A 16,789-nucleotide genomic window follows, 5' to 3' on the forward strand; every position below is an offset into this window, starting at 1 on the left:
CTCAATGGTACTTCCAGAGGTGGTGGACAGAAGCCTAGTGGACATTTGTCCCCGCCATGTCTGTGCTGGCGGTGAGGACCTCAGAAACCTTGAAGATTGGCTGTGATCTGGACTCATAGTGTCGGAATCAGATCTGAGGTGTCCATACTGTCGAGAGCTGTGATTCATAACATGTTCCTCTGACTGTAGGGAGCAATGTGAAGTTTCTGAACAAGATGTGATCCCCATCTTCTTTAGATTTGAACTCATGAGTGGGCATTGAGCAATGATTAAGATATAAAATATGTGAGGGTAAAGCTGTGGGGTCGTGCTGGGGAGATGGCTCAGTGACTGTGGGGTGACTGTGTGGGGTGACTGTGTGGGGTGACAGTGTGGGGTGATTGTGGGGTGACAGTGTGGGGTGACTGTGGGATGACAGTGTGGGGTGACAGTGTGGGGTGACAGTGTGGGGTGACAGTGTGGGGTGACTGTGTGGGGTGACAGTGTGGGGTGATGTGGGGTGATTGTGGGGTGACAGTGTGGGGTGACTGTGGGATGACTGGGGGGTGACTGGGGGGTGACTGGGGGGTGACTGTGTGGGGTGACGGTGTGGGGTGACTGTGGGGTGACTGTGTGGGGTGACAGTGTGGGGTGACTGGGGGGTGACAGTGTGGGGTGACAGTGTGGGGTGATGTGGGGTGACAGTGTGGGGTGACTGTGGGATGACAGTGTGGGGTGACAGTGTGGGGTGACTGTGGGGTGACAGTGTGGGGTGACTGTGTGGGGTGACTGGGGGGTGACTGTGTGGGGTGACTGTGGGGTGACAGTGTGGGGTGACAGTGTGGGGTGACGGTGTGGGGTAACTGTGGGGTGACAGTGTGGGGTGATGTGGGGTGACAGTGTGGGGTGACAGTGTGGGGTGACAGTGTGGGGTGACTGTGTGGGGTGACTGGGGGGTGACTGTGGGGGGTGACTGTGGGGTGACTGTGTGGGGTGACTGTGGGGTGACTGTGGGGGGTCATAGTGTGGGGTGACAGTGTGGGGTGACAGTGTGGGGTGACTGTGGGGTGACAATGTGGGGTGACAGTGTGGGGTGATGTGGGGTGACAGTGTGGGGTGACAGTGTGGGGTGACAGTGTGGGATGACAGTGTGGGGTGACTATGGGGTGACAGTGTGGGGTGACTGTGTGGGGTGACTGGGGAGTGACTGTGGGGGGTGATAGTGTGGGGTGACAGTGTGGGGTGACAGTGTGGGGTGACTGTGTGGGGTGACAGTGTGGGGTGACAGTGTAGGGTCATGCTGGGGAGATGGCTCAGAAGAAAGGTACTTGCTCTGCAATCATGGAGACCCAAGTTTTGATCTCCAGCTCCCATGTAAAAAGCCAAGCATAGTTCCAGACTTGTGTCCCAGGGCTGGGGAGTGGAGAAAAGAGGATCTTCGGAGCTCACTGGTTAGCTAGTCTAGCAGAGTTGCTGAAATCTAGGTCAATGAGAGACCCTGTCTCAAAAACAACAGTGGAGATTGGTTGAGAAAGATACCTGCTATTGACCTTTTGCCTTCATGCATGTGCACATACACACACATGTGTGCACACACACACTTACCTATATACAGGAAACACAGAGACACATATATACAAAAGAAAAACATAAGGGGCAGAAGAATCAAAGAATCAAAGAAGGGAATGTGTGGGGTGACTGCTGAGCACAGAACTTTAGGATTGGGGTTGGAGATGCAGCTTTGGGATGTTGATCTCCAGGCAGAAGCCAGCACAGGGAAGCCAACAAAGAGACGTCTGTGGAGCAATTAACTAGACTCAGTGAAGGAGAGAGAGGAGCCTGGGCCTGGTGCTATATGTAATCGGAGGTTTCTCTCCCACCCACCAGTTCCTGAAGAGTCACTCAGAGATTTAATATTACTCATAAATGCTTGACTGATGGCTCGGGCTTATTATTAGCTTACATTAAATTAACCAATATTCTATTAATCTGTTTGTTGCCACGTGGCCCATGGCTTACTGGTGGTGCTCTGACATCTTGCCCCATAGGTGGCTGCTGGCATCTCTCAGACTCTGCCCTTCTGTATCTTTGTTTGGATTTCCCACCTGACTCTATCTTGCCTTGCCATAGGCCAAAGCAACTTTGTTTATCAACCAATGAGAGCAACACATATTCACTGCATGCAGAAAGACATTTTCCCACAGCATTTTCCCATTTTCATCTATTTAAAAAGGAAGGTTTCCATTTTAACATAGAAAAATTAGACATAACAAAACAGTTATCAAGTGAGAATCAGTTACAATATCCGGTCTATTTGTATTTGGCAAAATTAAAGAAAATACTCTATCAATTACCCTATCTTTGTGAGTCTAAAGTTTGATATCTATCTTTTATCATAACTAAGGAAAACTATAATTATAACTATCTAGTCTTCAACTCCATCAAAGACCCCAAAAGGATAATAATATTACTCGAATAAACAGGAAGTATATTGCAAGCAACTTCCAAAACTCTAGAAATGGCAAAGACATCTGGCTTCCTGGACAGTCACCCAAAGTTCTTCTGTAATGTTGGGACACCCATCTTCAGCCTTCTGGCTTAGAATATCTGGCAGACTTTTCATTGAAGCAGGAATTTTGAAAGACTGTCCCACCTATATTGGCAAAGTTGTCAGTAGCTTTTCTCTGTGTCCTGCAGAACGTCTGGCAGTTCTGTGAAGCAGGAACCTGAAGGACCTTCCTGCCTTGTTTTATTCAAAGCGGTGCATCTTTTAAGTTCCACTTTACAGATATATTTTTGATTCCTGTTTTAAAGCTGAGGCATTTGGCGTATTTTACCAGTCTCTTTCTCTCCCATGTCTCTCGGACAACTGTCATTGGTTTATCAGCATTCAGAACATTCAGAACCAAGACTACCTCACAGGATCCAAACTTCCTGTGTATTTCCCATCTCTACATGACTTTTTATTTTATTTCTCTCTTTAAAGACTTTAGTATATTCTTTTTAAACTATTTATTTCTTTTTATAATTGTCAATACCCATTTTATTTTTTCTGTAGCCTATGCACACTGTAAAACACATTGAAACCTGTTTAGAGGTTTTTCTGTCTGGACCTCTTTTTACTCTGTATCTTTTAGCCTTTTTTGTCTGTGTGAGCACAAACGAAACCCACCACATAGCACGTCGCTGATTAGCCACTCTGTACCGAGGCTGGTGTGAGACTGTGGAAACCCGCCATCCCACTTAGATCATAGCAGCTGGTGGACAGTTCCGCTGTTGGGAGACGCGTCTCTGTGCTGCTGTTGGCACGAGACTCTGAGACTAGGAACCCAGAACAGCTCAGTTTCTGTGCATTTAGAATCTTTTTTAAGTTTTCTTAGGTCTTATGTGGATCCACACCAGACAGTGGACTCCATTTGTAACTGGAGGTTTCTCTGTCACCCTCCAGTTCCCAAATAACCACTCAGAGGCTTAATATTACTTATAAATGCTTGGTTGATGGCTCAGGCTTATTATTTGCTAGCTCTTCACATTTAAATTAACCTATATTCTATTAATCTGTGTATATCACCATGTGGCCTGTGGCATACTTGTGGTGCTCTGGCATCTCTTAGGCTCCACCCTTCTTCTCCTGTATCTCTCTGCTTGATTGCTCTATCCTGCCTTGCCATAGGCCAAAGCAGCTTTATTTATCAACCAATGAGAGCAACACATATTCACAGAGTACAGAAAGACCATCCACAGCAGCTGTAGGAAAGGGGAATGCCTGACATAGTGAAGAAGCCGGGCCTTCAGTCCTGACTTCTCCAGAGCTTGGCCCCTCCTGGCTTTTCAGACGTTCTGTGTCTACACATACAGCCGACACAAGTTCTGTGACAGGGTGGTACCTTATCCATCTCATCTCCTGACCAGGCTTCTCACAGTGAGTTAGGACTGAGTGGCCACTGATGTTGTCTCCAGCCAGGTGTGATGCTCACACCTGCCACCCAGCACAGTCAGAAGGAGGAGGGATCCTGTCAGTTCCCAGCCATCCTGAACAACATAGCCTGAGCTAAAAACTGAGTCTCTGGCTCAGACACAAAAACCCCAAAGCTGCCCCCTCCAAAGCCCTCGTCTGCTCAGCCATGAGCAGGGACCGTGGACTGAAGCAGGCAGTAGGTGGTAGTATCCCCATGGAAACGGGATGTGTGTACCACCTCCAGGGTGCTCAGTTCCCCATGGATGGGGGGCTGTTCTCATGGTGGCAGTGGCTTCCCCATCAGATGTCTCAGCCAATAGCAGCAGCCCTGAATTCAGATGTTCTCTCTTCATATGCATTTGATTCTCTGTGTATGCAATGCACTCTGAAAGGAGTGTGACCAAGCCCCACTCAGAAGTCTCATTTTTGCCTCTTGTATGTCTAATCCCTTCTGCCCCTCATAGCCCTGAGTCCTGCCTCAAGTGTGAGCCTGATGTCGGAGGCATGAGCACTGGTGTGGCTGGTGGCTGACAAGTCGTTCTCTCATCCACAACAGGTCTGCCTCTTTGGGAACTCTGAGGTGTCCCTGCGGGACCACCTGCGGGGAGGAGCCTCTGAGGAGGAGCTTCTGAGAATCATCGGGGCAGCAGTAGGTAGGAAGAAGCGGCAGCATGCAGGTAAGGGCTGGTGGGAATGGTCGGGTTAGACTGAGGAAAGTGGAGGAGCGTGCAGGAGGATAAAGCAAGCCTGGGCCAAGGGTGCCCTATCTCAGTGTCCTTCAGGCCACTGGTCACTTCTGCTGAAACTTTGAACTTGGGGTGTGGTAGTTCTTCTTTGAAGAAATTAACATAGCATGGGCTACACAGGGGGCCTCAAAATTCTCCTGATCTGCTTTATCAGGCTGTGATATCACTGGATCCCTGGTTTCCCTCGGGTTGTCTGTAGGAGAGAGAGGGTGTTCCCAGACTGTTGTCTGGGCTCCTCCTTGGGTGACCTCGCAGTGATGCGTGTGCATGCCTGCAGCTGTGCATGGGGTTGGGGCCACATCCATTCATCCATCCATGCATTTCAGTGAGCGCTCCCTTCTCTGTCCTCCCCGCTTTCTCACCAGGCATGTTCAATATTGCCCAGATGAAGAACCGGCCCATGATCCTCATCGGTGGGTGACCTATCAGTACGTAACTACTCACCCTTGTCACTGGGGGGGGGGGGTCCTGTAGGGTGGGGTGACAACCTCAGGTCTGTCCCTCAATAGTCTTCTTCTTTTGTTTTTAAATCTTTCCTTTCATTTTTTTCTCTCTCTCCTTTTTTCTTTCTTTTTTTCAAGACAGGGTTTTTCTGGATAGCCCTGGCTGTCCTGGAACTCGCTCTGTAGACGAGGCTGGCCTCAACTCAAAGACCCACCTGCCTCTGCCCCTGAGTCCTGGGGTTAAAGGCGTGGGCTACCACGCCCAGCACTCTGTCTGCTTTTGCTTTTCCTTCTTCTCCCAAGTGTGAATGAGAACTTAACTGTCCCATGATGGGACAGTGAAGGGTCGGGAGGAAGATTTGTATGGAGGCTCAGTCTCTTCTCTTGTCTCCTTTCAGGGCTGTTTTTGGTGCTTCAAGATTCCCCACCAGCAAGTTGGAGCACTTTCTCCCGGGATCCCCTCTGTGTTTGGAATCTGAGTGCCAGAGAGCATCTCTCTGGCCAGATGACAACTTTGCAGAAGAGACTCCGCATGCCCATGGCCCTTCCTCTGTCTCAGCAGTGTCTGGGGTCTAGCTCCCCTCAGAGACGCTACAGCTGCTACCCCAACTCCAACACTCACTCAAAGTGCCTCAGCATAGGGTCCCAGGATCCTGCTGTCCCCTCAGGACCAGGGCCAACCTCAACTCAGCTAACTCATGTGGATTCAGAAGGACGGGCAGCTATGGTAGATGTGGGCGGGAAGCCAGATACAGAGCGGGTGGCCGTGGCCTCTGCTCTGGTCCTTCTTGGACCTGTGGCCTTCAAGCTTGTCCAGCAGAACCAGCTGAAGAAGGGAGATGCCCTGGCAGTGGCCCAGCTGGCTGGAGTTCAGGCAGCCAAGCTAACTAGTCACCTGATCCCGCTGTGCCACCATGTGGCCCTGAGCCACGTGCAGCTGCATCTGGAGCTGGACAGTCCACGCAATGCCGTGCTGATCCAGGCATCCTGCCGGGCCCGCGGCCCCACTGGGGTAGAGATGGAGGCACTGACCTCAGCTGCCGTGGCTGCCCTTACCCTGTATGACATGTGCAAGGCAGTCAGCAGGGACATCGTAGTGGCGGAGGTCAAGCTCCTTAGCAAGACTGGAGGCCAGCGGGGGGACTTCCACCGGGCTTAAGAGTACCCCACTCACTCTCCAGCCACGTCTCCCAAAGGGGTGCAGTTTGGGCCGAGGAAAAGATGTCACATTCCTCTAAATCTAGTCACTATGACCTAAGGTCACCCTGTCTCTTTACCATTGAGATTTATCATAACCTGGGAGATGTCCTCGACATAAGACACCTCTGGCCTTGACACCTTCCAGGACCCTAGCAATGGAACGTTTGATACTGGACCCCCCACATCAGTCATATTATATGGATTGTTTCAGATGGACAGCTTACTTTGGGTTCTCTCTCCTCTCTTCCCTGCGGAGATATAAGGGCTCATTTAGCAGAGGACCCCATTTAGAGGAAGGAAAAGCACAAACTTCCTAAAGAATGTATCCCAGTGTCCCCACTCCCTGATCTCTGGCCTCTCCTCCAATGGAATGAACTTACGGACTACACCCCTAAGAACTCTAGTCCTAAGAACTCATGCCAACCCTTACCCACACCTGGTTCTGCTCACACCTGTCTGATCTGGCACCTATCAGAGAAAGAAGAGTCGAAGGTGACCTTCGCCCTTACAACGCACAAATAAAGCCACGGTGCCAGCTCTGGACTTGAGGCTTAGGACCTTTGTCTGTGAGAAGAGCATAAGCTGCTAAGTTTCGCCCATCAGCCCCATTCCGAGACACTCCCTGAAAGGGGGTGGGAAGAGGGACCCTAGAAAGGCCAAGGGGCATATTTTCACTGTGGGAGACAGTGAGATGCAGAATGCGTCCTAAGGCAGTGGACAGCTGGGAGTCCCAGGCTCAACTGCATTACCAACTCTTGGGGATCAGGCTTATGAACTAGAACCTCCCAGTTGATGCACCCATACAACAGCCTGGCATGCTGGGTTCTCAAAGGTGGTCTGTTTGCAGAGGTGCCCCTGGCCTGGTGTCCCCTCTGCCTTGTGTGATGGCAAATGCTGAACAATTGGCTCTTTAAAACATGAACGGGTTCCTGTGACAAATGTCCCCAACTCAAGCCATCCACATAACCTCAGTTGGTTTGGAACATTCCAGAAAATGTACATTGGCCCTCATGGAACTGGATGAAACTGCCAGGAGCTAGCTTCAGCCCACCACTGGCCCAGCTCACTCCTGTACAACCCAAGTCCACATAGGAAGAAAAACTTCTAGGCAGGTTGGGGTGAGGATGAATTTAATATCTTTTAGTATTACAATATATTCTTAAAAAAGGGTGCGGGTAAAAAGGACACTGTAGATTCTGTACATATATGAGCCTTATTTGTCTTCTGCAGCAGCTGGCAAGTGGTCTTGGCATGAAGGTTGACAGATGTCCTGAGGAGGTGGTCACAGCTCCTCAGTTGGTGGAAATAGGAGTGGATGGGAAGCACCTGTACCCGACTCTACCCACCTGGAGAGCGTCGTCCTTCTACTCCCTGGACAAACTTACATTTGGGGAAGTTTGCCGCTGCTGAGAAGGGATGTGTTGGCTGAACTGTGAATCTTGCATTGTGCACAAAGTTACCTGGAGCAGTGGGCCCACAGGCAGCAGGAAGGGTAGGGCAGTACTGGGGTAGACATCATCTAAAACTGAGGACCCCCGCTGGGCACCAGTCACTTCCTGCTCAGTCACCCACAGTGGTCCGTGGTCCAAGGCACTGTTGAAATCTGGTTACAAAGACATACAGCACCAGAGCCACTGGCCAGATTTGGAAAATAATAAATAGAGAAGGCAAAATTCTTTGGGGTGAAATGGCTGGGCTCTGGAGAGATGCCAAATGGCTTTTCTGAGGATCCAACACGTTCTTTCAGGAACTTCCATCTTGTCTTTCCCAGTGCTTGTCCAGTCTTTATGGTGCTTGGAAAGGCAGAACACAGTCACGCCTGCTGCCTGCCCCTAGCTTGTTAGGCTGACAGCCTGGCCAGTTTGGAAGGAGGTGGGAAGTGGTCCAGCTCCAGCCTCCTCACTCTCAAGACTTTGCTTGTTGGGGCGGGAGACATTAGCCACTCTTCTGAGAAGCCCTTTTGCCCTCTCGGGCTGGCTTCTTCATACTTGCTGCCCCTCTCAAATCAGTGCACATGCCCAGCTGAACCCTGTGTTTCTCCTCCCTATGGCTACTATATCCCCACCCCGAGAGTCTCATGCAGGAAAACAAGATGGGCAGCTACAGGCCTGAACAGCCACTGGCAATGACGCTGAGACAGGGGGTTAGATGTGATGGTCCAGGAGCTGGCAGATGGTAACCATGCAAGACTGGTCTCAAGGTGAGAGGGAACAGGTGCTCTAGACAATTAGAACCTTCGCGGAGTTGATCTTCCCTGCTCCATGTAGAACATTTGTGTAGATAGAGTAGTGCTGCCCACCTGTGCCTTTAAAAACAACTGAAGATGGACAGAAGAGTAAACAGGGCCAGAGGGGCCCCACACAAGTCAGGCTGAGGCGCCAAACTGGGCACGATGTAGGGGCAAAACCCTGAGGTGAGCATCCTTCAGAAGCTCTCGTCCTCCCTCCTCAGCTCCATCTAGGTGTCTCCCTCAGAATGCCAGTCAAATATGGCAGGTGGTTCTAGCCCTTGGGAACAGCTCCCAAGGCCAGCTGCAGCCAAGTACACGGAGCTCTGCGTGACCTCAGATGGAGCCTGAGAGACCACTGGCATGGAAGGGGCCAGCCGAGTGAGCTGGCAGTGAGGCACTCCCACGGGAGTGAAGCATTTGAGTGTTGTCTTCTGGTCAGAAACCACTGGGAATCCAGACAATGGTCAGGTTGCTTTGGGGCCCCTATGCCTGAACCTGGTAAAGCAGTGAAGGAGGGCCTTCTTTGATACCCCTTCTTACCAGAGCCATACTATAAGCTGCTGGGGAGCCAGAGTTCTGCAATCAAGAGATGAATCTGGGGACCAGAGATTAGTGGGTGGGATGGGGGTGGCTGGGAGGAGAGACCCCAGAACCTACTCTAGAAAAAATGCAAACAACTCACTTGCTGGGTCTGGTCCCTTTCTACATGCGTCCTTTTGGACGCTAGAGCTATCTCACTAGAACACATAAGGCCTCTAGTCTACCCCAGATCCATGTTCCATTGACATGTCTCTTCCGATGGGAGCCATGAGTCCCTGCTGCTGGCTCTTGGGTCCCACTCCACTACATAATGTATGGGAGTTCGGAAAGGGAATGTGGTCTCCTGGATTTTAAACAGCTCTGTGCCAACGTAAGGTGTGGAGAACCATGTCCTCCAGCCTGGGATTTCTTGACCAAAGCTCAGGGCCTGCCAGGCATATGCAAGCTGGTCTTAGACAATGACGGTCAGGAGAGGGAGGGTCACAGGGAGAGACAGGATGTGAATAATGTAGCGGAAAGATGAGAGAAGACCGTCCATCAGTGTGGGAGACACCTGGTCTAGCCGCACACAGGCCCTAGGACCCAGCCCAGGGCTCCCAAACCCAGCTTTCCAAATCACTTCGGTCATTGCAGCTTCTCTTCAGCTCCTGTCTCCCTATCTCCAGGCCTGCTGCTATGTGGCCAGTACCCGGTCCCCAAGTCAATAATTTAGCCTGTTTATTGCCCGCTCGCGGGTGACCTCTGGAGCCTGAGTCCCTGTTCGCTTGCGGTTGCGCTTGAACTTGCTTAAGTCCTTGTCAAAAACTTCTCCAGAACGCAGAGCTGACACCAGGTCATCGAACTCTCCACTCTCCTCCAGTGTGCCGCCTGTCAGAACCTTCCGCTGCCTCTGCCATCTCTCTTTTTCACGCTGCTCCTTCAACTGAGAGTGGAAAGGAGAGGAGACTCAGGGACTGCCAGCAGCTCTCTGGTCCTTAGCTGCTCTCCAAGCCTGAGCCTACCCCTACCCTGGACATGCTTCACCTGCCGGGGACCGCTCTGCTTCTTCTCAAGATACCCTACCATCCCCACCTTACATGGCTTTCTCTCCCCATGGTGGGAGATGTTTCTCTTTTGAGGCTAACAGTGCCTCTAAAATGTGCCCAGCTCCTATTTAATCTCACATACTCAAGGAGCATCCTGTCCTTCATACCCTACTCTGCCACATCCTGTTCCCAGCCAGGCCCAGCCCTCACCATGGATTCCATGCGTGCCCTCCGCTCATCCTCCTCTTTCCTTCTCCTCATGGCCTCCAGGTCCTGCCGGGCCTCCAAGAAGGCCTGCAAGAAGGTATCAAAGATGCCGAAGAACTCGTCCGGCTGCATCTTACTTTCCTGTTCTCCAAAGTGTGTCAACGCCTTGGCAAACTGTAAAAGACCCAGGCAGAAGTGTGGTAAGCCCAAGCCTGCGGTCAGCTAGCTCCCAGTTGAGCCCAGTCCAAACTGCGGAATTGTAGGCATGGAGACAGAAGATTCAAACCCCAGGGTTCACCTACAAAATTCACTAGTGAGTCATTCTTTGTCCCTACCTTGTTATCTACCCCCACAAAAAAAAACCCATGAGGCTGACCTCTGGGCTGGTGGGCTGAGTCACCCTGATAGTCTCCCTTCATGCCACCTCGGATCAGGAGATGGTGACCTGGGGAAGACTTAGCTAAAGTTAGGCACTGGCTGGCTGGAATGGAAAGGCCCCTCACAGGCCATCTAATCATTGGGTGACTTAGTTGATGGGTGACTTATTTAGCTCTTCTGTGACTTGACTTCTTCACCTGTGAAGTGGGATCAGCCTCATGGTATTATTATGGGGGTTAAATGGGGTGACAGAGTGACTGGCTCTGTGTCCATGAAGCAGGCACCACTCTGACTTTGAGCACTGTGCTCTCTTACCCAACTCACGCGATATTTAGGAAACATGTCCCCACGCAAAAAGTCTTCCTGGGACTAGCAGCCTGAGCTCTTTCTGGGAGTTTGCTGGAAATGCAAACTGCCCTGGGTCTCCTGAATAAAAGACCACACATTAAAGGTAACCCTGCACATGGGTCCTTTTGCATCCACACAGGTAGAGTGCCAGCAAGTTCATGGCTGAGCTAGGCACTTGGGATGCTCACCCAAGTGACTGAAACCCTCTTCTCAATGTTTACTTCTGTTTAATATGACTATAAACTTTCAGCAGACCTGTATGGTAGGTGGGCGAGAAATGAGACACTTGTGGTGGGGATGCAGTGGGGGTGGGGTAGAGTTGGAGTGGAGTGAGGCTAGGTTGGGGCTGGGGGCCTGGAGTAGGGATGGGGTGGGACTGAGATGGGAGTAGGGTGGGGCTAGGTTGGGTTTTGTGGGTACCTGGGGTGAAGATGCTGTGGGGGTGAGGTGGGGCTAGGCTGGGTTTGGGGTGCCTGGGGTGGGGGTAAGGTAAGGCTAAGTTGCATTTGGGGGTACCTGAGGTGGGGGTGGGATATAGTTGGGGTGGGGCTAAGCCAGGTTTGGGGGTGCCTGGGGTGAGGATGCTGTGGGGGTGGGGCTAGGTTTGGTTTGGGGGTACCTGGGTGAGGATGCTGTAGGGGCGGGGTGGGGCTAGGCTGGGTTTGGGAGTGTCTGGGGTGGAGATGGGGTGGGACTGGGGTGAGGTTAAGGTAGGACTGGGGTGGGGCTCATTCAGTCAAGTGCTTGCCATGCAAGGGCAATGACCTGAGTTATTGATCCCAGCCAGGGTTTGGTGACGTGATCTCAGCACTGGGGAGGAGGATGCAAGAGGATCTCTGAAGCTTGCTGGCCAACCAGTCTTGCCTAATTATTGAGATCCAGGTCCTAATGAGACCCTGTTTCAAAAAATAAGGTCTTTGGCTCCTAAGGAATGACACCCGAGGTTGACCTCTGGTCTCCCATGCAGGTGTACAAAAGCACACACACAAACACAAAAACGAAACTGAAAACAATGCTTCTGGTGCTTGGGTACCTAAACAGTGAACCCTGGTCTCTGCAGAATGAGGTTGTCGTTGGTTGCCTTGGAGGCAGAAGAGATGGGATTTCTCTAGGCTCTGAGGCACTGGGTTTGTCCCTGTCCATGTTAGGACCAGGTGAGAATCAGGCCTAGGCAATGATGAGTTGAGGAGCAATGGGGTGTGGGGGGGGGAGGGTGTGCTGGACCACCTTTACCTTATCCCTGGCCTCATTGAGCTGGTCCTCCAGCTCTGAGAAACTGAAGCTGGACACTGTGATGAAGTCAGTCATGACAGGAACAAATTTGTCATTGGGGTCCCGTGCCTGGCACTTTTGATATTCTAACTCCTGGGAAGGGAAGAAAAAGCACAATTGAGACAGAAAGCACCCAGGGGCCACCATGCTCCTTGTTAGCCACAGGACATTGCACATGCCTTCGGAAAAGGTGAACCTGGGTTCACAGTCCTGAAGGCAATGCTGCGTCTGAGAGTTGCTGGTCTGGGCAGCTGTTTATATCCTTCCCTAACCCATCACCACCACCACCATCCTTTCTGGAATGGCGACTGAGTGAATTGGGGGCAAGTAGTATTGTCTAGGAAATCTTGCTGCTGAGCTGTGATCCACACTCTAAGTAGCACTTTCCAGAACCATCAAGATGGAAGCCATCACACCCATGGTAGCAACATAGGAAGGTTCCTAACTTTAGCCTGACTTGATTCTCCTCTTACCCTCCCCCTTCCTTCTTGGGAATTCTGGGAAAAGTCTCTAGTTTCCAGGTGTGAGGGACAAAGAGTTAATGTCTCAGAGAGTGCATCAGCTAGGAAGGTGTGAGAACAGCAATGGTAGTAACATGACCAGAGAGCCAGTGCTGGGATCCAGTGTCTGTGTCCTCTCAATATGCCAGTACTGAAACCCTAACCCCTAAGGCAAAGCAAGGAGGTGGGGTCTCACAGGTGCATCCAAAGGTTTGACACTATGGCATGATGTTGTTGTCTACAAAGTGCACACTTGAGAAGTACACGACCAGGTTATGAAAAGATAATTTTAAAAACCCATAATGTTTTAAGTAAGTTTGTGGGTTTGTGCCAGGCCCCATTCATAGCTCTCCTGAAGCTCATGTGACCTACAGGTCATGGGTTGGACACTCCTGTCAAGTGACTAGGTCATAAGAGCACAGTCTTTGTATAGTGGTCCTATTGGTGAGTCCCAGGGAGTTTGTCCTTTCTATCAGGTAAGCACACAGTGAGAAGGTCCCACCCATGAGGACCAGGCCCTCAGGACATCAGACCTGTCAACCCTTTGATCTTGAATGGCCCACCATGCCAAATTCTAAGAGGTAAATGTCTTGTTTAGCAAAGCCACCCTTTATCTTGAATGGTCCACCATGCCACATTCTAAGAGGTAAATGTCTTGTTTAGCAAAGCCATCCTTTGATGGACTTGTTTAGCCATCTCAAAGGACTAAGATGCCTAAATTCTCATCAATGAGTGGATGAGCCCTCAGGGCCTCCACTAGTTCAGGCATGAAGGGAAGAGGTGTAAGATAGGATCTCATGGGGCTGGCCGTCCCCACTGCCACATTGCTGTATGCCTCCCATAGTCAGCTCAGCCCCTGCACTCACTGTGGTCAAACCTGAGCAGGTGACATAGAGTCTCAGACACACAGCCCTTCTGTCAGGGTCTAAATGTAAACCCCAAGAAGGTGGATCACATTTTCCTGAAGGCTCTGTCCACTGTGCGGCTGTCCCACCTTCTTATCCAGGAGCCCCGGGTCATCGAAGTGTATCACACAGGGTTTCTGCTGTCTGAGATGTGGCAGCAGGGGACACAGGACCCAGTGGTGGCAGCAACACTGGCTTCTCCACAAAAGCCTCCAAGAAAGTTCAGCAAGCTCACTTACCATCTCCACTGCTTGGAGGCCCCTCCTGAGATTGCCCACCTCCTTCTCCAGCTCTGCCAAGCTGTGGGGAGATAGGAGAGGGAAGACACCATCAGCTCTGGGTGTGAGGAGCCAAGGATGGCTCAGAGAGAGGGCAGCTTGAAGCACGGCAGCATTACGTTCCAGCCCCTCTTAGCCCGCTGATCACCTCCAGCGGATCACCTCGCTGTGTGCCTGTTGGTGTCTATAATGTATCAGAGTGAAAGCTCTGCTCCATGGATCCTTCCAAATGTTGTGTGTCACATAGTGTGTGTGTGTGTGTGTGTGTGTGTGTGTGTGTGTGTGTGTGAGAGAGAGAGAGAGAGAGAGAGAGAGAGAGAGAGAGAGAAGTGCAGGTGCATGTGTGTGTGCGCACACACGCATGTGGAAGTCAATAGACAACTTCAGGTGTCTCCGTAGGACCTGTCCATCTTGGTTTTGTTTGTTTGTTTGTTTGTTTGCTTGCTTGCTTGGGTTTTAGATACAGCACTCAGACCGCAGTGCTACCTGCTGCACTATCTCCCAAGCCCTATCAAAAACATCCTCATGTTAGCATCTGACTTGGTTCATTTCTTCCTGTGACCTTCATGGTGTTCATCGTCATTTAACAGGGTTGGTGGTAGAGGTGAGTGTGGAAAGACATGATGAGGTCGGTCCTGAGGGTGGCCCCTGAGATGGTACTGTGGCTGTTAGCCTGGGATGCCGCCGTCACACTGTGGTGTAGCAGATGTTTAGCAGATCTGGTACCATGCTCCTGAATTTCCAATTCTCCAGATCCATGTGTCAAATACACTTCTAATTTTTAGAGTTACCAAGTCTTAGTGATTTGTTAGAGCACAGAATATCTTACACAGTGGCACTGAGTACCTGTTAGCTTTAGCATTTCTGGCTTCCCAAGACCCCAGATTTAGCAAGTGTTGTGGATGCCCTGCCCGTTACAGTTCAAGGAAGGTCCCCATTCTTCCAACTGACCAGGCTATTAAATATATGCTTAGTTTTTAATTTATTTTATGTGTGTGTGTGTTTTACACCATATGCATTCCTGGTGCCTGAGGAGGCCAGAAGAGGACATTGGATCCCCTGGAACTGAAGTTACAGATGTTTGTGAGCCGTCATGGGGTGCCGGGATTTGAACTGGGGTCCTCTGGAATTACAGGTGGTGCTGTTAACCACTGAGTCATCTCTCTAGCCCCTAGCCAAGTGGTCTTTATTCTGAGTTGGCCCCCTCTGCCTGTTAGAGTTATGCTCACACCCCAGGACACTCAACCAGTGTGCTGCATGGCTAGCCCCCTCCCCCACCCCGCAATAAGCAGAGAAGGTGTTTCCATGTTAGGCTTAAGTTTTGTCTGCCCACAGTGCAGCTGGCGCTGGCTCAATGCATCTGTTGCAGGCTTTCTTTTTATACACGGCTTACTTCCTCACTCTTCTGGTATTTTCCAGTAGCACCTCTGAAATAAGATGATTGGCACCGCAGAGAGCAAGCTATCTCTGGTTCTTCTAAAAGCATACCAAGACACTGCCCATTGCCAGTGTCCTCTCAAGTGAGGGAAGCCACAAGTGTGGTCACAGGCCAAGAAAGCACGGAGGGGCTACTTACTTGACTTTGGCGGCTTCTGATAGGTGCCGCAGCTCCGCGGGCATGTTTAGGATGTCAGGGAAGTGCTTCTCCAGGATCATGATCAGGTAATGAAGCAGAGAGATGTTCCTGTGGGTGACAGATGTGTCCGGAGAGGGGTGATGAAACCAGACAGAGTGTAACGGGAGGAAAAAACAAAGAAGGGGCTGGAGAGATGTTCAGCAGTTACGGGGCTTTCTGCTCTGCCAGAGGACCTGAGTTTGGTTCTGAGCATCCGCAAATGCTGCAACTTCAGTGCCAGGGGATCCAGTGTCCTCTGCTGGTCCCACAGGCAACTACACACACACACACACACACACACACACACACACACACACCACACACACCACATACACACACCACACAAACACATACCACACACCCCCAACCCCCCCCACCCCAAACTAAAATAATTCTTTACAATATTTTAAACATGGACAAGGAAGCTGGAATGGAGAGAGAGCAGAGGGTTAGAGGGGTGAGACAGGGCGGAGGAGCCCCCAGTCCTCACCTGTCAATACTGGACTTCGTGTCAGCAATCTTGTTGAGACTGGCTACCCGGAATCCGTAGGCACCCCCGCGCTGCCCCTTGTTCATGAAGTTACCGATGGCTAGGACCACCTCCAACATCTGCTTCAGACGCTTGCTGAGGGTCAGCTCCCTGGAGGCCAGCAGGATGGCTGGGAGAAGAGAGACAGCTCAGGACGCTGCACAGACTGAGCCAGGACAGCAGGGCTCCTGGCTTCCCAGGAGGATTATGGAAGGGGCTACCTTTTCAACTCTTGGATAGCAACTACCCGTTCTCTTCAGGACAACACTAGCCTATCCTCAGAGTAGATCGCCTCTAGAATGATCAAAATATCTCATCATACACACAAAGATTATTATCATTTTTTATGAATACATGCTTGGATATGGCAGTTTTATTTTTTCTAGACCTGACCAATCTTGTGCTTCTTGGAGCTTTTTTATTATGGGATGTTTTGACACATTTTGAAATTCTGTATTGTATGTGTGTGTGTATGTTCACATGGGTGCATGTATGTATGTATTCATGTGCAGGTATGTGGAGGTCAGAGGTCAGCCTCAGGTACCATCCTCAGATGATGCCTTGGGTCTGAGATAGCTGGAAGAAGATCAAACCACTTGGTGGCCTCTGGCTTTGTGGATGGGAGATTCCTGAAGG

At 50.8% G+C, this 16,789-nt stretch overlaps 2 protein-coding genes across 6 annotated transcripts in view; one reads left to right on the top strand and one right to left on the bottom strand.

The window, feature by feature from the left end:
- The window catches only part of Mocs1 (molybdenum cofactor synthesis 1), a 28,597-nt gene extending 20,658 nt beyond the window's left edge, over positions 1-7,939 (top strand). Inside the window, exons 9-12 of one of the 3 annotated variants that reach the window (XR_005974623.1) lie at positions 4,494-4,614; positions 5,049-5,096; positions 5,525-7,444; positions 7,557-7,939. Coding sequence is in view for 2 of the 3 variants with exons in the window: in XM_041655514.1 (XP_041511448.1) it covers positions 4,494-4,614; positions 5,049-5,096; positions 5,525-6,285 (930 nt within the window). In the remaining variant the exon portion in view is untranslated. Of the gene's footprint in view, positions 1-4,493; positions 4,615-5,048; positions 5,112-5,524; positions 7,452-7,556 lie in introns of those variants that run through there. The other 2 variants (XM_041655515.1, XM_041655514.1) reach the window with 2 other exon arrangements.
- Positions 7,940-7,987: 48 nt separating this feature from the next.
- The window catches only part of Daam2 (dishevelled associated activator of morphogenesis 2), a 109,378-nt gene continuing 100,576 nt past the window's right edge, over positions 7,988-16,789 (bottom strand). For all 3 annotated transcript variants that reach the window (XM_041655513.1, XM_041655511.1, XM_041655510.1), the window contains exons 20-25: positions 16,115-16,283; positions 15,586-15,693; positions 13,971-14,031; positions 12,288-12,419; positions 10,332-10,502; positions 7,988-10,018 (exon numbers count right to left, since the gene is read on the bottom strand). In XM_041655513.1, coding sequence (XP_041511447.1) covers positions 9,797-10,018; positions 10,332-10,502; positions 12,288-12,419; positions 13,971-14,031; positions 15,586-15,693; positions 16,115-16,283 — 863 coding nt within the window. In that variant the 3' untranslated portion in view covers positions 7,988-9,796. The remainder of the gene's footprint in view (positions 10,019-10,331; positions 10,503-12,287; positions 12,420-13,970; positions 14,032-15,585; positions 15,694-16,114; positions 16,284-16,789) is intronic.

This window comes from Microtus oregoni, unplaced genomic scaffold, assembly GCF_018167655.1.
Source record: "Microtus oregoni isolate MIOR12 unplaced genomic scaffold, Mior012 000007F_ref0000211, whole genome shotgun sequence".
Classification (NCBI taxonomy): domain Eukaryota; kingdom Metazoa; phylum Chordata; class Mammalia; order Rodentia; family Cricetidae; genus Microtus; species Microtus oregoni.